Source organism: Pempheris klunzingeri, chromosome 7 (assembly GCF_042242105.1).
Source record: "Pempheris klunzingeri isolate RE-2024b chromosome 7, fPemKlu1.hap1, whole genome shotgun sequence".
NCBI lineage: Eukaryota > Metazoa > Chordata > Actinopteri > Acropomatiformes > Pempheridae > Pempheris > Pempheris klunzingeri.
The window spans coordinates 29,322,527-29,348,109 of NC_092018.1; the positions used below are offsets into that span (position 1 = coordinate 29,322,527).

At 42.9% G+C, this 25,583-nt stretch overlaps 3 protein-coding genes across 5 annotated transcripts; 1 reads left to right on the forward strand and 2 right to left on the reverse strand.

The window, feature by feature from the left end:
* Positions 1 to 4,069: 4,069 nt before the first annotated feature.
* Positions 4,070 to 12,854, reverse strand: entr1 (endosome associated trafficking regulator 1). Of its 2 annotated transcripts, XM_070834027.1 has the most exons (11): positions 12,701 to 12,854; positions 12,320 to 12,495; positions 10,547 to 10,674; positions 10,214 to 10,294; positions 9,914 to 10,035; positions 9,664 to 9,835; positions 8,798 to 8,871; positions 8,588 to 8,699; positions 7,619 to 7,681; positions 6,834 to 6,973; positions 4,070 to 5,369 (listed from the first exon to the last, which is right to left on the reverse strand). In XM_070834027.1, the coding sequence occupies exons 2-11, from the start codon at positions 12,363 to 12,365 to the stop codon at positions 5,279 to 5,281; spliced, it is 1,029 nt and encodes a 342-aa protein (XP_070690128.1). In that variant the 5' UTR covers positions 12,366 to 12,495; positions 12,701 to 12,854; the 3' UTR covers positions 4,070 to 5,278. The 2 variants fall into 2 exon arrangements, with proteins under 2 accessions (XP_070690128.1, XP_070690127.1); XM_070834026.1 differs by lacking the exon at positions 12,701 to 12,854 and having other exon boundaries at positions 12,320 to 12,511.
* chek2 (checkpoint kinase 2) lies at positions 12,618 to 18,826 on the forward strand. 2 transcript variants are annotated; one of them, XM_070834024.1, is made up of 15 exons: positions 12,618 to 12,750; positions 13,673 to 13,982; positions 14,954 to 15,078; positions 15,172 to 15,304; positions 15,397 to 15,487; positions 16,070 to 16,166; positions 16,415 to 16,468; positions 16,618 to 16,682; positions 16,970 to 17,069; positions 17,162 to 17,248; positions 17,328 to 17,491; positions 17,660 to 17,772; positions 17,885 to 17,970; positions 18,403 to 18,513; positions 18,591 to 18,826. In XM_070834024.1, exons 2-15 carry the CDS (start codon positions 13,682 to 13,684, stop codon positions 18,708 to 18,710), a joined length of 1,647 nt encoding a protein of 548 aa, XP_070690125.1. In that variant the 5' UTR covers positions 12,618 to 12,750; positions 13,673 to 13,681; the 3' UTR covers positions 18,711 to 18,826. The 2 variants fall into 2 exon arrangements, with proteins under 2 accessions (XP_070690125.1, XP_070690126.1); XM_070834025.1 differs by having other exon boundaries at positions 18,594 to 18,826.
* Positions 18,827 to 19,235: 409 nt separating this feature from the next.
* On the reverse strand, positions 19,236 to 23,063 carry gstt2 (glutathione S-transferase theta 2). The gene is made up of 5 exons (XM_070833730.1): positions 22,874 to 23,063; positions 22,175 to 22,262; positions 21,639 to 21,789; positions 21,368 to 21,544; positions 19,236 to 21,173 (listed from the first exon to the last, which is right to left on the reverse strand). Exons 1-5 carry the CDS (start codon positions 22,995 to 22,997, stop codon positions 21,027 to 21,029), a joined length of 687 nt encoding a protein of 228 aa, XP_070689831.1. The 5' UTR covers positions 22,998 to 23,063; the 3' UTR covers positions 19,236 to 21,026.
* Positions 23,064 to 25,583: the final 2,520 nt, after the last annotated feature.

Sequence of the window (25,583 nt, forward strand, 5' to 3'; positions counted from 1 at the left end):
AAATGGGCGTGGCAAAATGGCTCCATAGCGCCCCCTAATTTCAAGCCCCGGAACTGTGTTTTATGTACATGTACAAAATTTGGTGGGTTCATGTGTCTCTTCAAGATGTACAAAAAAGTCTCTCGGAGGGATGACCTAAACCCAACAGGAAGTCGGTCATATTGGATTTTCTGTACATTTTTGGCGATTTACAGGGGTCATAAATGAACTAGTCCGAGGGGGTTGAAGCGATCCACTTCAAACTTGGTCAACTGGTAGAAAAGACATTAATGATGAAAAGTTATTAAAAGTCTCCACAAAACTTTAACGGTGTGGGCGTGGCGAGCTGTCAAACTTCAGTGTCTCGCCATGAAACAGGAAGCTGTTAATAAATAGACTGTACATGATCCAATCAGCACCAAACTTGACATGTTTGATAAAAGTCCCGCCCTGAAGACGTCTACATGTCAACATTCATTCACAGTCATAGCGCACAGGAAGTGCTATGTTTCACGCTATGATGTCTCAAGATCAGCCAGTTGACCAGATCCAGTTCAAATTTGGTCAGGAAAGCCTCAAGACGTTGATGTTGGTCTGTAGTGAAAACTTTGAGTTTTCGTCAAAAGGCGTTGCCGTGGTGACGCGGCAAATTTCGATCAAAATTAAAAGTGCAGTAACTCCACTCTACAAGGTCCTATCTTCACCACATGTATACTGTTTGATGACTGTCTGGCTCTGAAGACATGCACATGCCAATTTAGAACCATACTCATAGCGCCACCTAGTGGCGGGAGGAAGTGCATGTTTTGTTCTCAGACGTCTCTCTCTCAGCAGGTTAGCCACAGACACCTCAAATTTGGTCCAAACATTCCCAAGAAGTGGATGATGCAAAGTTATGAAGCTCTTGAGGTTTTGTCAAACGCTGTCACCGTGGCAACACCTCGCAAATCCCTTCCCTCCTGTGGGCTGTCTTGTCATCTTCAGGTGTTTTGCATTTTTGAGGACACAGCGCCCCCTTGTGTCCTGTAGGAGTAACTATTTATCACTGTTCCTCCACTCGTTTTCTCTTTTTCACTGTTTTTTCTTTTCATTTATTATATCTTACTTTTCATGAGTCATTAAATGATATGTTAGCACTCTTCATTTGGTATGGATAAAAACAACAGTGTGAAGTGTGTGTACCTGCCTCTTGTGCTCTTTTCTGTCCAGGGAGCCACATCTGGCCATTTTTGCAGCAAGCACATAGGCCAGAGCCCGTCTGCCCTGTGCCACGGCTCTGTGGAGAAATCTGGCAGTTTGAAAACAAATGACACAGTTGAACAATTTTGAACTCCACTCATTGCGCCACAGGAGGTGATATGTTCTCTTCTCTGAGTGTCCATCCCAGCAGGTTAGTTACAGCCACTTCAAATTCAGTCCAAACATTCCCAAGATATGGATGATGCTCACTTATGAAGCTCTTGAGGTTTCGCCAAACGTTGTCACCGTGGCAACGCCGTGTTCGCCATGAAACAGGAAATTGTTGTATCTTCAGTGTACATTATCCAATCTGTTCCAAACTTGTCATGATTAATAAGACTCCCGGCCTGAAGACACCTACATGCCAGTTAGTGACCACAGTCATTGCGCCACCTAGTGACAACAGGAAGTAAGACTTTTGTGCCAATCATCATTTGATTTGCATGAAATTTTCACGGTGTAGTCAACACTTCATATGCTGAAATATAAGACGTGCTTAGTGGCTGTTCTCTAGCGCCACATAGGGGACACAGGAAGTGGCATGTAACTCCTTGATGCACTTTCATGGACTGTCATGGCATGGAAGGGTTGGTGTCCGGCAACAGGATGAAGCCACCGCCCAACCCGACGTGCACAAAGGTGCGAGGGCCCTTCAACGGTGCTTGCAGCTTTAATTACTATTACTATTATTAATACAGAATTATTTAATGCCTGTGTATATACTGTATATTCAACGTGGTTATTTCTATTTTATCTGTGTTTTTACTGCAGCTCCACACCGTACTTCACACATGAAGCACCATCGGATCACCTATCACAGGTAAGACCGTCTTATCTCCTCACTGCTGTGTTCACGTGCAGTCAGCTGACAGTGAGGAAAAACAAACTGTGACACGATAAAATTTGAAGTTTAGAAGTAAAAATTGTCAAAATGTTTTCATGAAATGTTTTCAGCGGTCTGTCCTTCATCACATTCAAGGTTTTATTACATCCATCATCAGTCATGTGACAGCGTATCTCCACAGATACTCGGCACAGTACAAAAGTAAACATTGCTGCCTTCTTTTTAAAATATTTACAGAAATTTACAGGAAACATATCCGTGATAGCAAAGCAGATATTAAAACCAACTTAATAATATACTAATTTAAATGTACACACTATAAATAATATATCCCTATTTTTACATTGCGTCTATCAGGCTGTCTGGCTTTGCAAACGTGTAGAATCTTATTGATCGGAGACGCCAATCAGCATCCCAATAGCCACATCATTCTCAGTGATTTAACAATTACATTACTGTTAACCTCCACAAAAGCTGCATCCATATCCAACAAAGTCCTTTTACCACATTGGAAAGACACAAGTAAGTATAGTATATATATATATAGTATAGTATAATATAAGTACTTGAGTTTGCTTACCCAATACTGTACCCTGCAGATACCCAAGTATTTACACCGATACTTGGCGTATACTTTCCTTTAAAAGGCTGCTGTTTCTCCCTGTTTTCATCCACAGTGCCTCCATTTAAACACCAGAAGGAACCAGTAATAAGTACTTTATTGGTACCTGATTCACACAGTGAAATTAAACAGGTGAAAAAAGTGTCATAGTGAGTATATATATCGGTCCAGAAAATGCAGAACAATATATATTTATTATTACCAAACATGTTTCATCAGAAGCCTTCAGTAGGTACAAAGGTTGAATCTCTGATGGAGGACAGACAGCTGGAACCATGTGGTGAAGAAAGTTTTTTTGGTTTTTTTTAGAAAGTGTTGTTCAGCTAACGTGCTGATGTTTAGCCAGGATCACGTTTGCCATGTGACTAAAAATTCTATAGTATTGAACATTATATAGTTATTACAAAAATACAGAAGAACAGAAATAAGCAGTAAACAGGGGAGCTCTTTAAAGGATCTGATTAGTTAACAGCAATATAATAACAGACTATTTAATACAATACTACAAAGTGCTTAACATGGTTAAAACAGTTTCAGAATTTAAGGCGAATCAAATCAGACACTTAATGTAGTATAAAATAATAAAATAATCCGTAATAAAAATAAGAACAATAATAATAAAAGAGATAAGACATGGTGGAAATAAAACAGTAGTGGCAGCATTAATGAAAGGCTTTAAAAAAAAAAAAAAAAAAAAAAAAAATCACATTGTCGACAGGAAGTTCCCTGAAGGCATGAGATGTTTTTTTTTTTTTTTTTTTTTTTTTTAAATCCTGGATACGATAAATGATCTAGCCAAGAAGAAGTGTGAACGACCTCGAGATCAGAAGATAAAAACAAAACAACTTCAGTAACTTGTTGATCAAATATCACAGTCAGGTTTTTGGCCTCAGCTTTGACATTTATTGACTGGGAGCCAACATGGTTTAGTAATTGATGATTTCAGTTTTTTTCCCCCATTAAGCTGGAGTAAGTGTTGGGACATCCAGCTCTTTGTTTTTAGTGTTCGTGTTAGCAGCGTCTGTCAGTCCTCAACTTTGGTCCAGACTGAAACATCTCAACTATTATTGAATGTATAGTGATGATCTGTGGTTCAGACATTCATTATCCTCTCAGCATGAACTGTAAATACTTTGGTGATCCCCCGACTTTTCATCTATCGCCATCATCATCAGGTCGACATTTTAATGTGTCCAATACTTTGGTTTACGACCAGATCCAGACATGTTTGTGCTAAGAAGCTAATGTTAGCATGCTAACACACTAAACTACGATCAGAAACATTCTACCTGCTAAACATCAGCATGTTAGCGTGACAGCCATGTTAAGATTGACTGTCATTACAAAATGGACACAACTCTCCCATAATGCAATAAACAAAGGAAATGTCTTTGTGAAGCTTAACTGGCAGTGAATTAACATCCATCAAACACATTTAGTGAAATCTTCCTTTTGTTCAAATGAATCTCGGTATAGTTTGTGTTCAGTGCAGAGCTGCGACTGCTGTGTGTAACTTTATGAGTCCTCTTGGTTTCCTGTCACTATGTGTTTTAAAGTTGCAGATGCAGCTAACTGTGGTACGCCAAATGGGAAAATGTGCTTAATACAGTTTGTGGTCCTTTTAATATGACTTTTTTTTTTCTTTTTTTTTTAAAAACACCTCAGCCTACTGTGTAACTCACCCTGTTTTTGTTCATGTTAAACAAGCAGCTTTAGAGGTGCTGAAGGTGTCAGTATTGCTAAGCTAAGCTAAACATGTCCTCCAGCTCTGCACTGAACACACAAACAAGATACTGATCTCCATCTAAGCAAGACAGAGAAGATTTCTGATCCTTTAAAATGAACAAACTGCAGGAGTTTCCTTCCCAAGGTCACCTTTACATTTAATAATCAGTCTGTGATGTGTTTGTGTTCGCAGTCTGCTGTCATCCAGCAAACGATGATGATGGACCAGCTGTGACCCGCTGATCTCAGTTTGTCCTTTCAGGGCTGTTTCTATGACAACCACGTCCTCCTGCCTGTCAGAGACGATAGTCTTGAAGAGGTCGGACACCGCGTCCTAAAAGCAAGCGAGTGTCCCGCTATCACGTCACATTGGATGCTCTCTGTCCTCCGCGAATCTGTTAGATATGGTGCGTCATGTAAACAAACCACATAACTACCAGCTGAGCGCTCCACATCGGACTGAAGACGTAAACACTCAAGTAAGAGATGGGTGAGTGCTCGCTATCTTTCTACGTTTGTACTTTTTATGGTGAAAACACACGCTTTATATTGTATAATAGAATATTTACCTGTTTCTTTAATGGAAATGACAAAACAATACAGCCAGCAGCAAGTAGGTTGTTATTAGCAATGGTCGTTTACCTTCATAAAGCTAGTCCGGCTCCCTGGTGAACCAGCTTAGCAGAGATAAAGTATGGATAGCTCCTCATTTCAATGACAGGAATAAATAGAAACTGGACTCTGCGTTGTGTCTCTTGTGGCGAGTTCGGACATTCCAATAGAAAACAGTGCAATTGATTTGATTTTAATCGCTCACGTCACATTCGGTTAGGACACGGTGTGATGGTCTACGGCAGTTATGGAGCAGCTCACGACTCTGTGTTGAGGTTGGAGATCTTGTCGATGGACTGCAGCAGCTGAGAGACCAAATGGAGAGTTTCTGCTTCCCCCAGCAGCTGACTGGAGACAGAGAGACAGACAGACAGACAGGTTACATTTCAGAGGATAAAAATATTCCACGTATCTTCATTATCAAAACTTTTAAGTTTCTATGTGTAGGACATGAAACTTTCTGCACCCGTAAACAAACCTGGAGGAAGTTTTGCTGGCAAAACTTGATAGAACTGAAGTACTTTACTCCATCCTCTCAGGTCACATTTAATATACATTTATTTTTTTCGTCATATTTTTATATTTGCATTTATTTTTATATTTTGTTATATATATCTTGTTTTTGTACTAATTCTGTTACTGACACTTTATTTCTGCACCTTTTCTGTAACAAGTAAATTTCCCTGCTGTGGGATAAATAACGTCTATCTTATCTTTTTGATGGTAATCCCCAACTATACTGGAGAAATTGTGGAAATCTAAATGCAAACCATGTTTTCTGGGACTGCCCTGTTATTGCTGATTTTTGGAGAGAAATTTATGGAGCATCGCAGGACATTTTCAAATCCTGTGTAACTTTGGTGGTAAAAAAGCTCTTACAAAGAAATGGTTGTCACAGGAAAGGCCAACTTTAGCTACTATTTTTGTCACGCTGGGAACGTTGGGTGAATTACATAATGTCCCACAGACCTCATTTTGTATTTGCAAATCTTTAAATATATTGTGAGGAAAAGATCATTCCCTTATAGTTTTCATTATTTTTGTGTCTAAAATTGAACATCTCAGACAAACATGCATTTAGCAGGTATTTTTTATGTAAATATGTTTGAAGTTGAGTGCCAATAAAAAAGATGATTAAAAAAAAAAAAGAATATAGATGACATATGAATGATGATTATGACTTTTTGACTTGAACAGGCTGAAAACAGTGCTCACTGACCTGTATGACCTCTGGAAAGTTGACGCTTATCATTTCAAATGAAAGTAAACAGAAATTAGCTGTCTGGATTAGCCTCTGTAGCTAACTGTACAGAGCAACCAGCTGCAGTTAGTCGTCCCCTAATTTACTACATCAGAGGTGGAGAATTTGTCCTATAATAACAATAAGACTCAATTTGAAAAACATAATTTTCCTTAAATAATTATCAATGTTAAAAAAACAAAACAAGATGGCACCTTTGTCAGCACTGTCTGTTTACCGTACATCCTGTAGCATCCGTTCACACACAGAAATACACCTGTTCACACACACACACGTTCTTGTCTTACTCTTTTTGAGGACACTCATTGACATAATGCATTCTCTAGACAAAACTATCACAACTATTTACCTAACCCCAACCCTTACCCTAACCTTAACCTTAAAACCAAGCCTGAAGTCCAAGTCTGAACCCTCAAATGGCCCTTTGAAGTTGAGACGACCAGGCAAAATGTCCTCATGACACAGGAATGTCCTCACAAAGATGGTAAAACCAAAATTTGTTCTCATAACTATTCAAAGTAATACACACACACTGGTTCAGAGGCACTGACCGTATGGAGGCGTGGGCGTGGCTTGCCGTCTTGTTAAGGTACTCTGACGCCACCTGAGCATTTTGCCTCATCGTCATGATGACCTCTGACTCCGCTGCCTTCAGACTGTTGTTCTCCGACCGCAGAGAGTCGACCTCCATCTGAGACACATATACACAAACTTATACACACACCTGATGTACACATGTTGTTTTCATTGTGTGCAGATGAAATTGAAAAACTGTGATGTCTTTATAAAATGTGACATTTTTTTAACTGATCATTTAATGCTCAATAAAGTTAATTCGAACATCAAAGGGAAACATTTTGCACATATTCTAGTAGGACCCCCAAATACAAGAAGCATATAGTGAGTGAATAGCATATAGAGCATAATGTCTCCTTAAAAAGAAATGATGTGGATATACAGACCAGTTTTTCTTTGTTTTTAGAACAATCAGAAACTTTATGCTGTATTCTGTCATATCTGTATCACAAGTTCAGAACAATTCATCAGACACAAAACATAATGTTGTATGTAGTACTTCTTATTCTTTATTATCTGTAAATTATTTGTTGTATTTCTGCAGCTTCTTCTTCTGTTGTATTTATGTGATATTTCACCAAAACTTTCAAAAACGTTAAATTGTTGTATTTATGTGATTTATCCTGCAGGTTTCTCTGTGTCACTCGTGGTTCTGATGTTTGAACTGGTCCAGTTAAAATGACACCAGTTATTATGAGGACACATAAACACACCTGACATTATTAAATAAAGTTTATACAAAACTGTCCGTCTGTCTGACCTGCAGCTGCTGCAGCTCCACCTTCAGTTTGGAAACGCTGCTCTCTGCTTTCACCGCTCGCTTCTGGATAAGACAGACAGACACAGAGAGTGAGACAGGCAGGCAGACAGAGAGATATACAGGCTGTTTGAGGATTCAGAGACGACACTGTGTCGTTTAAAACGTCTGTCCAAAATGTTCATGGCTGAGTCTCTTTTCTCTGAACGCTGCAGGTTTCTAAGTGTAGTGTCGATCGGCTGATCGGCCACTCAGCTGGGTGTGGGACAAGACCGACCTTGTTTTTAACGCGCTTCAAACAATGATTTTCCAGGCGATAGTGCTGTCGGGTGAGGTTCCCATTTAATTTAAATCAGCTTTACATACAAAACATTTTTGCTTACGTGATGGTTGAGATGGTGGTTGCATGCGTTGTGACAGCGGTAAAAACCGTCTGATCTCCCCGTCACCCATGCATCATTACCTGGCCTATGGCACCTGTGCAATATATACGCTTCCATGCCACACCACTACACTATACTGCCACCCGTGGTAGACAACCGCACCTACACGAAGTTTGTCAGATGCATTTTTCATTTGTTTAACAATCAGAGAAAGATTTTAACCCTCAGAGTTCAGCCAAGAGAAAATTATTAAGTTATTAAATTATTAAATGATTAAGAGCCAATCAGCTCTTTGATCAGATGACAGCCAGGTGCTTCCCATCATGCCCTGGGTTTTGCAGTTGGTGGTGGGCAACTGCGGCGCCTGGCTCTAAAGACTGCAGCTGTCTTGATCTCGTGAGGTTCTTTGTTGGCACACGCACGACATCAGAGCAAGTCGGGATCGAGTCTAAACGGCGAGCATTGTGTGGTGATCGCCGGTGATCGATTCTGCACAGGCCAGACTCATCTCGAATGAGCCTACTGACTGAGAACGTCAGAGTGTTGAGCCGATAGCTGCAAGTGTTCAGGGTCGCTCAGTAAAACGTACCGTCATCAGGTGGAGGTTCTGCTCCACAGAGTGAACCATGCTCTCCAGATCCTGAGCCTCCTTCTCCTCCTGACGCCTCCTCTGGAGCAGCTCCTCTGACAGCTCCAACACTCTGACAGGAAGGACAGAGGCATGATGGGTAAATACCCAGTCACCAACAGCGTCTCTGATTGGTTGGTTAGTGCTGCAGTGTGACTGGCTGGTTCTCACCTGTGTTCGTTAGCCTGTGATCTCCTCTGCAGCTCCCTGATGGATCTCCTCAACGACATGTTCTCCTCCTTCAACTAAGACACACACACACACACAGTAGTAAGTAACATTCAAGTACTTTCAAGGGACCTAAACCAAATATTTACAGAATCTTGAAGCCTTTATCACCACATCTGAAACTGTTTGTATAGATGATGCTGCTAAAAGTAAAGATGACAGAATTCCTTCAGACCCACAGTGATCCATGTGTATTCTCACCATGTTTGTTTTACCAGCTGTTCGTGTTTAATTTAATTGTTTTAATCGTGAATTATTATCTGGTGTGAGACGACAAACAAACGATCAGTTCAAATATTAAAACATTTTTGGTTTGGAGTGATTGTGTGGATCAAGCACTTTTCAAGGAGCATATTCAAATTCAAGTCCTTGAAAACTGTTAACATCAAAAATTCTCCAAACTTTCAAGACTTTGTACGAACCCTGTGGCTTATGTAAATTTCCTGGAGACGAACCTCAACGTTAAACCACGTCATTCCCCTAAAATTTGATGATTTACCTCATGGTGACTTGAGTTTTGTCCACATAATGTGAGTAATACAATGTGAGATTCTTGAATCCCTGAATTGTTGAGTCTCTCTCTTAATTAAAGAGTTTGGTCTAGACCTGCTCTTTATGGAAAGTGTTTTGAGATAATGCTGTTATGAATTGGCACTATATAAATAAAGATTGATTGATTGATAATACAAACATACAGAAGCGTTGAATAATGTGTGTAATCTTAAAAAATAGATTTAAAAAATGAAAAATCAAAGTGTGAAATTACTTTTTATGGGATTGATTTTATAATTTTACTGTGTGTGTGTCACCTGTTGTATCTGGCTGCTCCTCACACTCCTCCTCCTGCAGGAGGTGACTGGTTCAGCGATGGAGGTTTCATCATCTCCTTCATAGTTCTCTCCTCCTCCTCCTCCTCCTCCTCCTCCTCCTCCTCCTCCTCCTCCTCCTCCTCCCTGCTGGACTTCAGGTTTGGAGGAGAACCTGTTCCATTCAGAAATGTTGAGAAAATGTCTGCTGTCACAGGCATCAACCACTTAGTGAGCAGCAGACACGACTCACCTGGTCTCCTCCTCTTCGTCCTCTTCGTCCTCCTCCCCCTCCTCCTCCCCCTCCTCCTCTGTGCAGAGTGAGGAGGTGCTGTCCACGCCTGACTGGAAGCTCCGCCCCCACTCCTCCTCCTCCTGATTGGACAGACAGACAGTTCGTTACATGTGTCCCCTGATTTACTGTCCTCCATTTTATCTGAGTGTCCATTAGAGATGGAGGACAGAGGAGAGACAAAACTGTACAGCTGGTACAAGATGATGTCAGACGACAACGACGACAATGATGATAATGGTTATGATGAAGTCACTCTACCTGTGGTGCCAAAGAGGGCTCAGAGAAGAAACAGCTCCTGACCTCTGAGTCAAAGGTCACTTTTCCGACATCAAACAACCTCTGAGAGAGACAGACAGACAGAGGGAGAGAGAGAGACAGAGGGAGAGAGATGAGAGACAGAGAGAGAGACAGAGGAAGACAGACAGACAGAGAGTAATCAATAATATAGTCATCCATGCTTTGTACGTTGTTTTGGCTGCACTGTTTCCTTGTCGTCATGGAAACAAAGTTACAGGAGTTTGACAGAGAGACGGCGCCAATTATATTATGTGTTTTCTTCTTCTGCTGCTGCAGACTGTGTAGTTATGATACCTTTCCATGTGTCTGCTCCTGGTCCAGGTCTTGTTCTGGGTCTTGGTCCTGGGATGGATCCTGGTTCTTCCAGCGCAGAAACTCTCTGAAGGAGAAGGGGTTCAGCTCCTCAGCCTCCACCTCTTCATCTGTTCAAGACGGACAAATTTCATTATCAGATAATAATAATAATAAATATATTATTTAACAGGTTTAAAACAAGACACTCGGGGAGCAAAATAACAGCAGTGCTGCACTGTGAGGCCAAACAAAAGGATTACGATTAATTCAAAACAAGAGGAAAACAGTGGAGAGAAGGTGGGAGAAGAGATAAGACCCCAAAAAAATATATTTTTTAAATGCAAATAGAATAAAAGAATAAGAGCATTCATAAAAACAATACAGAATAAAAAGAGAAAAGATAGAAACCAACACCAAGAAAGAAGAAAGACGGTATCATGTAACAATGTAACAATGACTTTGTTGAACTACAAAAAAGTGAGCAGTCCTTCCACTCACAAATAATCTTTGAGTGAAAACAGATGGGATGTAAAAGCTCATTAACCAGAGAACAAACGAACTGAATGATCATTAATTATCTGCAGATGATATAATGATATCTGTCATTAGAGTCTAATACATTCAGGAAATAGATCCCAAATGGAAACATCGATCAGAACTAGAACTGGAACAATTAGTCTATCAATCAACTAGTCCATTGATAGACTAAATAATCAACTATTTTGATAATTAATTCATCATTTCAGTGTTATCTCAAGCCAAAACTAAACACGCTGTTTGTGTTGGCAAACCGCTGCTCATTTCCACATTCAGCATTTATCATGATCATTCATCTGGAGTCACGTTTGTGTCCACCTGATGAATACTAGTCCAATAATCACACCGGGATGAAGTCGAACATTCAGTGGGCGTTCAGGGTGGACCCAGCGGCGCCGTCTTCTTCCTCTGTTGCCTTCGGTGTCGGCAGCAAGAGCACAGGGAGCTCACCTCCCAGGCTGACTCAGAGATCATCAACAATTTACAGTTTTATTTTTTATTATAATTTTTTTTTTCATACAGTCTCATGTTCAATCTGACTTGACAATATTAGTTTGAATTATGATTTTAAAAAGTACACTTTACTGATTTCATGTTGCAGACTGTGATTTCTAACGTGAAATTTTACATAAATATTTTAAGAAAGAAATAATAGTACTTCTTTCACTAGCTTCCATGTAATGTGCATTACATTAAGTGGAAGCTATTAGGAAAAAAATGCCATTATTTTTTAATAAAACGTTTAGGAAAAATAAATAAATAAAAGTGTGCTACAAGAGGTCAGTTTAATGATATTTTTAATCATAATTCCAGGTATATAGTGAAGGAAGTATTCTGAGAAAGGTCCAGAGTGAAAGTCTGTCGAATATCCTATTTTCTTTTAGCTCTGTTTTTGGTCTCCACCACCTCCTGAGGGATATATCTGGATTTTTAGCTGCTAAATGCTCCGCTGTGTTCACCAGCTTGTCTCTTTGTTTGCTATTTTGCTGCTGTTAATGACTATTAAACTAAATAATTATCTGTAGGGTCATCACTACCAGAGACACCCAACACACAAGCAATTTCATACATTATTCGTATAAAAATAAACATTACAGCGTCATTTAACAGTCATTTTAAGTTCACTGGGTCACCTGTGAGGACTGCGCTGAACGTGTGTAATCTGACGGCTGTTTGTGTCTCATCTGAGCTGAATTTCATATAAAAATTGATCAAATATTTGCAGACTGAACTCACCGTCTGTGATGATGAGAGTTTTAGCAGAACTCTTCTGTTTGGACATGACGACAGACAGGCGGGCAGGCAGACAGGTGGGGGCAGAAGGGTGTTTCAGTCCCTCTGTGTGCAGCAGTTCTCCGTCATCGGTCAGTTATTGACCATTATTGATGATTATTGGTCATCGTGTCCTCCTTCTGCAAGACAACATCAGACCCGGAAACAAACCCGACAGCTCTGATCACATGTGACCAATCTTCTAACTTCTCATTGGCTAAGACGGTCACATGGCGCAGAGGAAAATACGGTACAAGGAAATACGTTTCCTGTACGATCCCGGTAAAAAAAAAAAAAAAATCTCCACACGTGTCCCGTTTCTGCGTTGCGGTCCGGTTTGTTTACCTGCAGAGACCCGGAGAAGAGGGCGGCTTCAGCGGAGAGAGTCTGCTCCGGTGAGTCCCTGATTAATGTTGGTGCATGTGCCCGGTTTAGCACGGCTCGGACCGACTCAGCCTGCTTCGTCCTGGCGGTGCATGAAGTATCTCGGCGGGATGGGAGCGGATGTCAAACCGGGTCGTTTGGTTCTGGTTTATAGTTTATTTGGGTCTTATGCGGGTCTCTTCATCCGGCTGTGATTGATAGCTGATGGGCGGGGTTAGTGAACCAGCTCGGTGCTGGACTGGTTCTGGTCCCACGTCAGTCTTTGACTGCTGCCCCAATACCATACGTTTGAAGTGATAACATTTTGAACCCACAACGAACTACGTTTAAAAATCATCTAATTTAACGCTGCCTCGTCTGACTTCTAGGGTTCACATGGTCGGATGTGACTTTAGACACGTTCTGATTAATGAGGTCCTCCAGCAAAACGTGCCCGTAATTTCACGTTGAATTTGTGCCGAAGTGACGAATGGACCACTAAATCATTGATAGTTGTTTCACTCTTGTTTTCTGTTTTGATATTGAGAGTAGATAGGCGAAACAATTTTAAAATGTATAGTTTCTTAAGGTGGTTTTGCGGTCTGTTGAGGAGAGGCGGAAATTGCAAGGGGTGGGGACATGAGTTTTACGGTCCCCATTAATATGTAACTTTAAATATTAATATTAAATAATTTGAAATGATTTAACATACACTGAAAAGATTGTGCTAGTTTCTGACATAAAATGATGCTTTTTTACGTTTCCAAAGGTTGTACTGCCTTCTTATGCCTCGCAGTGATTTGGTCCCCTGCTTAACATCCCCACACAGCAGCCCTTGGTACAAGTGTCTGTAATAATAAGGGACTGTAATGATCCCTGTAGTGAAAGTGGATGCTGGATGATAGATGTCTAGTATTACCAACATGGTTTACGTTGGTCTCTTCTAATGTGCAGAGCTGGAGGATGTCTGAGGGGATTTCACATGATGGGGAACAGCCCCAATCCACCCAGTCCCCATCCCAGTCAACCCAGTCCACCCAGTCCCAGGCGCAGTCAACCCAGTCCCCATCCCTATCCAAATTACAATCCCAGACTGGTTCCAGTTCTTCTAGCGGGCCGACTTCAGGCAGCCAGTCGTCCAGCGGTTCAGGGACACTGAGCAGCGTGGACACCATCCCTGTCAGCCTGCCGTCTGTCCCTGAAGAGCCCGAACCACAACCCTGGGGCCGTCTGCTGCCCATGGCCAAAGGCTTCAGGAGCCACGGTGAGTCCACTGACATGCTGACATGCTCGGACTGAGACTAGTGCTAATACTACTTCTAAAACTAGCTTTATTATTAGACCTTTGTCCTGATTTTAGTCCTAATAGTACTCCTAATGTTAGTATCCATACTGATCTTTTGTCCTATTGTTGGTACAAAAACTAGTCTTTGTGTTAGTATTAATACTAGTTAGTACTAATAAGTAGTTCTAGTACTAGTATTTTTGTTATTTGGCTACTAGTTCTAGTTCTCTGTTCTTATGCCAAGCTTTAGCAATGCTAATTTTAGCCTGGATTAGCTAGCACGTAACTAGCCAATCACAGGGCACCTTACAAATGGCGGCCTCCAGGCTTTGCTATTGTTGTCTGCTGCCATAGAAGCCACAGAAGCCCTTGTTTGTAGCATAGAGTGTATAAAAGAAGTGGTTCCTTAAACCTTCTTTCTAATGACCAGCAGGGGGCGAGAAAATGAGCCAACCTCTCACTTGATTTAATAACATTAATAACATTTTCTTAATGAGTTTATGCTCTCAGTCGCTATTTTACAGTCTTCTTCTACACAGCATGATGTTCGATTAGCAAATTATTGTCCCATTTAGAGGAAAATATGTGTGTTGGTTGAGACTAACCAATCAGAGGCGATCTTCGTGGAACGAACAAAAAACAAGATTGCGATGCCAAGAAACTGAACTCGATTCTGCAAAAAGGCGGTCCACAAACCAGCGGGTTATGTTACTGCGGCCATGTCCAGTTTTTATATATGGTCAGTGGGTTGTGAAGAGTCGCTGTGAATGAGTCCAGTTTTTAAAGAACTAAATACAAAGGGACAGGCACTCAGACACATTATTTCAACCAAAATTATGACTGAATAAGTGCAGCTTTTAAGTAGTTTGAACATCAACCTTTACAGTGGACCCAATGTTCATCCTTAAGATGGCCCCAGTCCTGATGTCAGTTTGTTTGTTTGTTTACAGACTGTATAGAGGATCAGTACCTGTTTGGACGGGACTCTAAGTGTAACTATGTTCTGGATGATCCAGATAACAGAGGGTCCAAGAAGTTCAGAATCTACAGCAAGAAACACTTTAGGATCTACAGAGTGAGATCACCTCCTGTTTACCAATTACTGATCAATGGCTGATTGTGTTTAGAGCCAGGAACACACCTGTCTGTCTGTCTGTCTGTCTGTCAGGAGGGCAGCGAGGTGTTTGTGGAGGACTACAGTAATAACGGGACCTTTGTTGACGGGATTCTGATCGGTCAAGACAAGAAGCTTCCTCTGGTCAACAACGCGGTGCTCGCTCTGTCTGAGCAGCGTAACAAAGGTCAGAGAGAATAAAATAAAACATCTTTACGGTTCACCATTACCACCAGGTCTCACCTCATCTAATCTGTCTGTCTGTCTGTCTGTCTTTAGTCTTTGTCTTCATTGATCTGATGTCAGACGATCAGTCCAGTTTACCTAAAGAGCTTCAGGAGAAATATCTGCTGACTCGACGAATCGGCACGTGAGTGTGACACTGTTCATACCGCTGTGACGTCACTTCCTGCGCTCTCTGCAACACTGCTGACAACGCCACAGACAATATTGGGAATAGGCACTTCACAGAAGAGTCACTTCCTGTATCTGGGTCAGGTGGTCTGTGGGGAGTCACCCCAAAGTCACCAAAGTAAATATTAAGCCCAGTTTTCACGGGACACAAAACCTCTGAACACTCTAAAACTAAAATGGATTTTTCAGACAAACAAAATCAGGGGAAAATTAACTTTCTTTGATGTCTGTCTCAGCAACACAGACATCATTTCAGATCAGTCTCCATTGAGAGGCTGTTTAAGTACAAACAGTAAATAGTACCTTTGTGTGTTTTAACGCTAACCAAAGATGAACAAATGCCCTCAGTGGACTTTGAAGCTCTTTCTTATACAAAGCTGTCACTCTACACCCACTCAACCAGGTTATTTTATCAACCCAGTGTCGTCCAAAGCTAGTTAGCATGTAAGCTAATTATAGCTTTTTTCTAGACAGTCTGTCAAGCTGTCGCTAAGCGACAAGCTACCTACAACCCACAACCTACGTGTGTGTGTTTCAGAGGAGTGTGTGGTGAAGTCAAACTGGCCTTCGAGAGATCCAACTGCAAAAAATTTGCCGTGAAAATTATTAACAAGAAGAATTTTCAGTCTGAAGGGGTGAGTCATCTCATCTGCTCTCTACTCTCTGATTGGCTGAGAGCTTTCTTTCATCCCTTCCTTCCCTCGTTTCCTTCCCTCTCCCTCCTGTGACGGAGCTAAGAGAAGCTAGAAGGTAAAAACCACTGAAAACTACAAACATGGCGTCCATAGCGTCACAACACAGTTCAGTATTTCAGGGTTCTAGACCAATGGCAGGCCACGATAGTGATCATGAGATCTGTTTGTTTGTTTTTGTCCAATCACAGACGGCCACACGAAACGCAAAGACGGAGATCGAGATTCTGCAGAGAGTCGATCATGTGAGTCTGACACCACAGAAGAAGAGAGATAGATCAGACTCCTTTATGATCGATTGTTTACTCTGCTTGTTCTCTCCTTCGCTCCTCCCTTTGTTTCCTCTCCTTGTCTGCTCTCCTCTTCCCTTATCTCCTTTTCTCCTCTCCTTCAGCCTTGTCTCATAAAGACGGAGGACTTCTACCAGACAGAGGACAGTTACTACATCGTGTTGGAGCTGTGAGTTAAACTCCGTCTTCGTCTTCAGACTTTATTCAAACTCCCAAACCTTTATTTAAAGGGCCAGTCTGGTGTTTGTCTGTCTGTCCGTACATTTGATGAAATATGTGATGAGATTTATAATTTAACATACAGCTGAAGGACTGACAGCACAGCGTCCTGTCGCCATGGTGACTGGTCACCTGCATGGACCAGTTAATACTGGGTGTTTGATATTGTTCTGTCTGTCTACCTGCTTGTCTGTCTGTCTGTCTGTCTGTCTGTCTCTCTGCCTGTCTGTCTCTCAGGATGGAGGGAGGAGAGTTGTTCCAAAGAGTGAAGTCTCAGCTGCAGCTCAAGGAGTCCGTTGCCAAACTTTACTTCTATCAGATGCTGAGAGCAGTCCAGGTGAGACTGAGACGCTGTTGCCATGGTAACCAGTACACACATCCAACGTAGAGTGTAACTGTGTGTGTGTGTGTGTGTGTGTGTGTGTGTAGTACCTCCACAGTAATGGGATCATCCACAGAGACCTGAAACCAGAGAACGTCCTGCTGTCTTCACAAGACGACATCTGTCTCATCAAGGTACACACACACACACACACACACACAATCATCATCAGCATCATCAGTACAGTAACACCTGTGTGTGTGTGTGTGTCAGGTGACAGACTTTAACCAGTCCAGGATCTTGGAGGAGGCCATGTTAATGAGGACCCTCTGTGGGACCCCCTCTTACCTCGCCCCTGAGGTCTTCACTCACGCCTCCACCACAGGATACGGCCTCGCCGTGGACGCCTGGAGCCTCGGAGTCCTGCTCTTTGTCTGGTAGGCTCACCTGTCCCTCCCTGCCCGTCTCTCCGTCAGTGACTGAATATCTGACAGCTGATGACTATTTACCTGTTTATTGTTTTTCCTCAGGCATTAACCTCTCTCTCTACTTGTCTCTCTCTCTCTCTCTCTACCCATCTGTCTCTCTACCTGTCTGTCTCATAGTCTGGGGGGTTATCCTCCATTCCATGAAAGCTTTGGTCGACAGATCACGGACCAAATAATTCTGGGCGAATTCACAATGGTTCCCTCCAAGTGGAAACACATCTCTGACCAAGGTACTACTGCAGTAATACTACAGTACTAATGGAGTACTGCTACAGTGCTGAAATGCCCATTGTGTGTGTGTGTGTGTGTGTGTGTGTGTGTGTGTGTCTGTCTTTGTTACAGCAAAGGATGTTGTGAGGAAGCTGCTGGTTGTTGATCCCAGTAAGAGGATGACTATAGAGGAAGCTCTGGATCACCCGTGGTTACAGGTAACTACACTGCACCTGCTCCACAGTACTACTATAGTACTACTGCAATACTACTGCAGTACTACTGTAGTAGTACTGGACTCCACACCAGTGCAAACTAACCAAAACAAAAATGCTACAGTTCAACTATAAATTCAGTCTCAACTCAGTTTCCTGGTCAGCCTAATGATGTCATCCATGACCTGCAGACATCATAATGATGTAATCTGTGGCCGGATGATGTCATAATGATGTCATCAGGCTCATCGGACTATCTCCAAGCATTTTAGGTCTTTAGTCCAGTCTGTGTCACAAACTGGAGGTGTGGAGTTTCAAGATGTGGCTGTTTACCAAGTAGGGGGGTTCTGATGATAGATCCCATCCTGGTGCATCATGGGAAATGAAGGCTCCAGTGTTTTGGGGCTTACAGTCTGCCTGTGTGATTCTGTTTAGGATCGTGTGATGATTGAGACGGCTCACAGACTCATGTACGGTGCTGATGCTGCCGCAGACGCTCCTGCTGCTGCTGCTGCTGCTCCTGCTGCCGCTGCTCCTGCTGCCATGGTAACCACACTTACACCTATTCATTGACTCACTGTGTTGGTAAAGTTTGACTCCGCCCTGACTCCTCCTCCCCCCAGCAGGAGGTGGGATTGGCCTCAGGAAGCTCCAGAAGGAAACGAAGACGAGATGAAGGAGACGAGGAAGAGGAGGAAAATCCGGCCAAAAGGAACCAAGCTCCGCCCCCTGCACCTCTGTAGGTGGACCAATCAGATCCAGCCATTCCTCAGGCCACATGACTCAGCTACCGGTTCACTACTGAAACACTGTAAATAAAGTTTGTAATGTTTTCTAATAAAGTCTTTTATATTTTTCACTGTTTGTCTCCGGCTGGTTCTTGAGTTAAGAACGTTTTTTGATAGATGCTCATTTCTGTAATGAACTGTGCGGCCTGGAGGGGACCTGGTGTTTGGTCGCCATGGCAACAGTTCAGCCAGTGAATTAACTGAATCTGAGTATGAAAATAAAAACTCAACTTTCTGATTAATCACAAACAAAAAATCTTTAAAATTTCCTTAAGTCACATGATTACACATGAGACGTGTGTGACCACGGCAACCGCACCATCTTCATCATCACACTACCACCATCATTTTTGTCACTTTCAGCAACATCACACTACCACCATCTTCGTCACCTTCATCATCACACACCACCATCATCTTCATCTCCATCATCACACACCATCTTCATGAAGTAAATGAATTTAAAGCTGAACTTGAATATAAAAATAAATCTCTAAACTTTATTTCTGATTCGTTACAAACTTAATGAAAAGTGCTTTAAATTACATTCAAATTATTATTATTATTAATAATGAAACACATTGATTGCTGCTGATGACGCCTCATTTATAAAGTTTCAGACATTAACTTGGAAGCAGCTCAGTGAGAAGAAGCAGCAGTTTGGTCGTGATGGATGAAGCCCAAACTAAGACCAGGAGAGGCCACATCAGTCATCAGTCTCAACATGGACTTTAAAATGCTTCTACATTTGTTTATCTCCGACCTGCTGCTCCGTTATGAAGCATCCAGACTTCTCAGGTGGTGATTTTATGCACCTCATATCTGAAAACAGACAACTCTCTTTTGTTTGCATTTTAGTAAATCAAACTATATCATTCATATCTCACACTGCACCCTTGTTTCTATTCTCTTGTTTTTAATTTATGTAGCCTTAATGCATTTTCTGTATTATGTAGAGCACTTTGAATTGTCTTGGTGTCAAAAGCTGCTTTACAAATAAACTTACAAATTTGCATGCATTTATAATAAGCCAGCAAACATCACATGAAACACGTCTTTGTCCCTGCGATCTGTCTTACTGGAAACCCTTCACGCTCCAACATTTAAAATAACATTTAGTCTCACATCTAAAATCATGCTAAAGGGAAACTCTGACACTTATGTGGACATCTAGTCAGTGTTGACAATGAATGTAGTCCCTCAGTGTGTGACATACGAACAGAGAAAAGCTCTGCCAGCTGTGCCTTCATGTAGCAGGATGCATTGCACACAAGCTTCTGACGCCCAGCTCCCAACTTCCGAATCCAGATGCACCAAGCTTGCAGAGGTGGACAGGTTTCAAACGCAGCTTTATGTACAAAACGACAAGAGATCCAAGATGACAGAGCCTGTTGTTCATCTTCATCACTAAGGACACAGATGACAGCGCAGGTGATCAGGAAGTACATACGCTGAGGTATTAATTTCTTCAATGGACTACATTTACCATCAACATTGATTGGACACCCACATAGAGAGGTGAAGTTCCTCCTTCTGAAGTTGGCCCTATGGAACCTTATTTCATAAGAAATTTGTACAGTAATCAACAGCGAGACAAGTAATTTTTTGGTCTCATTTGAATTGAGTCACACACATGACGTTTGTCAGTTCAAAAGATAATTTTGCCAGTCAAGAAAGTCACAGTTTGTTGTAAAGATAGTAAAGTACCATTTAGTTTAGTGTGAAACTGTTCAGCGAACTACATCCTCTCATCTCCACACACAAATGCAACGTTATCTGACCTAATGTGTTTCAGCAACCAGGAGGCCAAAGAGCGAGCCTCTACCAGCTTATGTGATTAGATCCTGATTACAATTGTTCTACAACAATTGATTGTTCTACAACAAAGTGCAACTTTCTTGACTTGCAAAATTATCTTTTAAATTGACAAACATCACGTGTGTGATTCATGGCACAATCCAAACAGAATTAAAAAAAAAAAAAAGAAAGACAAACTGTCTCTCACTGTTGACAAAGGTCCCATAATGACCACAAGAAGGGGCGAGACTTCTCTCTGTGAAAAATGGCAAAATGTCCCTTTAAGGCTGCAAGACTGGGCTGTAATTTGGCACAAAATCAGATTTGTCTGTACTGAGTTACTTCTACTGTGCTACTTTTATGTGACAGGAGTTCCTTTGATTTTACAAACAAAACACATGATTACTGCTGCAGGCGTCTCTTGCCCCGCCCCTCTGTGACATCACTCCTGTGGGGCGTCCCTCTGTGATGATGTCACAGCTTGGCCCTACGGCGGTCTCTAAGGGAGTACAGGACGGCGTGCGCTTGGTCGAATGGCTCGCCGATGGCCGACTGAACTCTTTTCCTCCAAAGCTGAAGCTTGGGACGCTGCTGCAGGACGTCTCTGCCACCCCCAAGAGGCTGCGGAGAGACACACTGAGCACACTCAGAACCAACAGCCAATCACAACACCCCCGCCTCCCCCCCAAAATGAGGAGAAACACAAAGACTGTCAGCGTTTGTGATTAGAGAACAGAGTTAGAAACTATAATTAAGGAGGACGAGGCTTAGCAAGTGTCAGCTGATTAATCTCTAAGCCAATCAGAGCCTCTGACCTGCATGAGCTCACAGATAGCGAGCAGGTCGGCCAGAGTGACGTCATCACCGCAGAGGAAAGGCTGTCTGCGAAGAAACATGGACTCCAGTTTATCCAGAGTGTCATCGAGCTGAGAGAGAGCGCGATTTAAAGAGCCCTCGTCCACCGGTGAGCCAGTCTGAGCCGGGAGGATCACCTGAGACAGCCGAGTGGAGAGAGAGAGACTTTGAAAATGAACAATTTATCACTGCTCTATCTGCAGTCTGACTGATAATGTGCTCTGTGTGTACCTCCAGTATAAAGACTTTAGCAGCATGTGGTCGTGTGTTGCTGTGATGCCAGGCGTTGTATTCGTGCACTCTAGCCCGTCTCTCCTGTTGCTGTGGATACCAGTGCTCAGGGACCTCGTACTTGGTGGCCAAGTACTTCAGGATGGCATCACTTCAACAAACACACACACACAGACAGTCCAACCCATAAAGACCCCGTACACGAGTGCTCAATACTACAACACAGTATACAGTATATTACAAGTATCATCAACATGCACTTTAAATACCAAAAGTAAAAAGTACTCATTGTGCAGCCTATATAAAGTATTGTAGTATAATTATTGATCTTTAAGACATTTTGTATCAATAATCAGAATCCACATTACAACTAAAGATGTCAGATTAATGTAGTAAAGAAAAGAGTAGAAATATACAGTAGCAGAAAAACAGAAATAGTCTAGTAAGGTATATAGAGGCTACCTAAAACCTGTACTTAAAGAAATGTGTTTAGTGTAATCAGTGACATTTACTGACTAGTACCAGAGAGTGAGTACCTCTCCGTGAGGACAAAGCCGTTGTCAACCATAACAGGAACTTTCTGCATCGGGTTCAGCTTGGTGAACTCTGGAGTCCTGTGCTCTCCTGCACCCAAGAGAGGAGTGAGAGGAACAAACCAAACTCCGTTCAGAAATACACGCACTGTAATGTTCCCCTACAAAAAGTTTAAAGATATTTCGAGAAACTATTTCGACATGAAAACTGCATCGTATTGACATGGTTGTCATACATCTCCAGCTTCAATGTCTTTCTTCACCATAATTTCTTCCACTTAAGACACCACGCTGGGTGTCAGTAGTTGAGGATGAAACCAACTTGAAAAACTGGCATTTTACTACAACAGGATGCTGTTTGTGTGGTTACTTATATGCCGAATTTATAAGAATAAGATACTGACTTGGGCCATCATTGTAATTTATATCAAAATTGTAAACCTTTGCAAATCTCACTAAGAAACATAAAAAAAATAGTGAGATTTTAAATGGAGTTTTGTTCAGCGCGACAGGAATTATACTGTGGGTCAAAGTTCTCTAGAGCAGAGGTCATCACGACCGTTTCAAAGTTCTTGAAAGTAGAACTCTGGTTAATACCAGTCAGTAAGTAGGATAAATTCACAGTACTGACCAGTCAGTCAGTCAGAGAGTTAACTAGTAGTCCGGTTGGTTAGTTAGTTAGTTAGCCAGTTAGCCGCTTACCCTTCCTCAGAGCCACTGTGCGGACAGTGTGCGGGATTTTGTTGCAGTTCAGCAGGATGTGCACCGCTCGGCAGGGCTGAGACAAAAGGTCCAAATACACCTCCACCGCCCGGCGGGCTGCCATGACACAGAAGCTGTTTTAGCAGTACAATAAAAGAGGATAAAATAAACCTCCGTCCTTCTTCTTCTCTGCCTGTCTGCGGTTTGTTATCGGCTCTGCTGCGCCCCTGCTGGCCGCTCTACGCACTGCAGCAGCCTCCGGTCAGGTTCTCTGCAGGAGGTGTGTAAAGTTACACATGATTAATTTACAGCAGGTGTGTTCAAACATGGCCTGTTTATATGCAGGAAGTATTCAAAAAGTATATGTTTTTTTATTGCCTGCATCATATTCTGCTTGTACAGGAGTTGAAACTGTAGTGACAGGCGAACAATGTTGCTGGTCTGGCAGGAGCCAAGCTGCGCCTGAGCCGCAGTGCTCACGTTGGACTGTGTGGCTGCTCTAACCTGTTGTTGTGGGATGTGTCTAGCTCCAGTGTGTGTAGACCAGGCAGCTCAGTGCGTGAATGTGAGTGAGTGAGTGAGTGCGTGAGTGAGTGCGTGCGCGCAGCGGAGGCGCGTGCCTGTGTGAAGGAGTCCGTGGAGCGGACAGAGAGGGTGTACCTGAAACGCAAGAGAGAGACAGGTATGGCGACCGGGGCAGGTAGCGAGTTTAACGTTTATGTTACAGTGCAGATAGCCAATAAAGCCCCAACTCTTCAGCAGCAAAACGGCCTGTTCTTTCTGTGTCACTACTACCGTTAACAAGCGTGAAGTCCACGGGAGTTAACCCCGGAGGAAAAGTTGCCTTCGGCCCTGGAGACGACGGATCTCCCCTGTGTCCCCCAACCACGGTCGGGAGACTAAAGCAGGAAAGGTTAACACTGGCGACCACGAAGGGACCCTCACGTTGTTGAAGGAGCGGTGAGCATCAGAAATAAAAGGACAATAATAAGTAAACCGAGTGACTGAAATACAACGGTGATAGCGGCTAAGCTAATCCAACATGGCGGCCGCTCGCGATCCCCTCGATGTTTACGGACGAGAAACCACGTACTCAAATCCGTTCATGTTGCTAACCAATGTGCAGGGCAACGATCAAGGCACTGAGAGGAAATGTGAACATTACAACCCATTTCTGTGTGATGAAAGCTGTGCTAACACACATGCTAATGGAGAAGATTTGTTCCCGCCATTCGACCGTCCTGCTCCGTTCTCCCTCACCAATCCCTTCGGAGCTGACAGTCAGAGCCGCAGCCCCGCAGGAAGCCCAGATGTCTACAGGCCACCCCATACTGCTCCGAACGTGTCATTAAATTTGCAGTATGCAGACACAAACCCCTTTGCCACGGCGCACACGAGAAGTTTTGTACAAAGCACACCGGCTATGTCCAAGCCAGAAGCAGGCACATTTCCTGTGTTGTACCCATGCATTAACCCAGCAGAGACTATTAAACACGAACATTCCCCATTAAGCCATCCTCGTCACTCTTGTCATCTCACCCTGTCACCTCCAAGTAAGAGCCACTTCACGTCCCATAAGCCTCCTCCATTGGACAGTGATGGAGACTACGATCCCAAAGAGAGAGTCCCCACTCTACGTCCCGGTCAGTACGACGGCAGCACGTCATGGAGAGAGTTCCTACACAAGTTTGAAAGTTGCGCGGAGGCAAATCACTGGTCAGCAAAGACAATGGCCATCCAGCTGAAATTCTGCCTCACTGGAGCTGCAGGCGCCATCGTCCACAGAAACCCTCGTGCATCTAAATGGGACTATCGCCGCCTGCTGGAGGAAATTGAAACTGCATACGGCCCTTCTTCAGGTCACGCAGCCGCTGTTGCAGTAGAGCTGAGGCAAAGACTACGCAAATTGGGCGAGCCCCTTCATGTGTACAGAGATGACATTTATGGGAAAGTAGCTGTAGCTTATGGGGATTGGTCAGAGGCTGAGCAAGATGCTATAGCTGTTGAAGTTTTCACTAATGGCCTGGGTGATACAGAGCTAGTCCAGAGACTGTTAGAAAAACGCCCAGCCACCCTAGCCAGAGCTTATGAGATAGCCCATCGTCATGAAACCACAAAGAGAGCTGCATCCTATGTCACCAGCATCATGCAGCCAGGGGCCCGGAACCTCACGGAACGCAGGCCCCGTGCTGCTGTTGTCCGAGAAGGAGACAAAAATGAGACTGTAACTGCCCCTATACCTGCAGCTGGCCCATCACACACTCATTTTGTCCCACACACAACTGCAAAAACATCAAGGCAGTACAAGAACTTTAAAAGGAATGACATTCGCTGCCATAACTGTAATGGTTGGGGTCATAAACAAAGCCAGTGCTCGTCCCCTCAAAGAAATGCAAAGACTTTAGTTCTGAGCGCCACCCATGAAAGCCCACAACCCACCGCGCTCCACCTTAGAGGCCAGAATCGTGAAATGAGCATCCACATGCGCATATACGAGCTGGAGGTGTGCGCGGTCTTGGACAGTGGAGCAGGGAGGAGCGTGCTGCCCCTTCACCATTACAATGGCATTCACCCAGACATGAGACCTCCACTACAGTCATCCATGGTAGAGACTCTGCTCGGGGTGGGACCAGGAGACGTACCGGTGCTTGGTGAGACCAAAATACCTGTCAGTATCAACAACCGTCAAGTTGAAGTGGACTTCATTGTG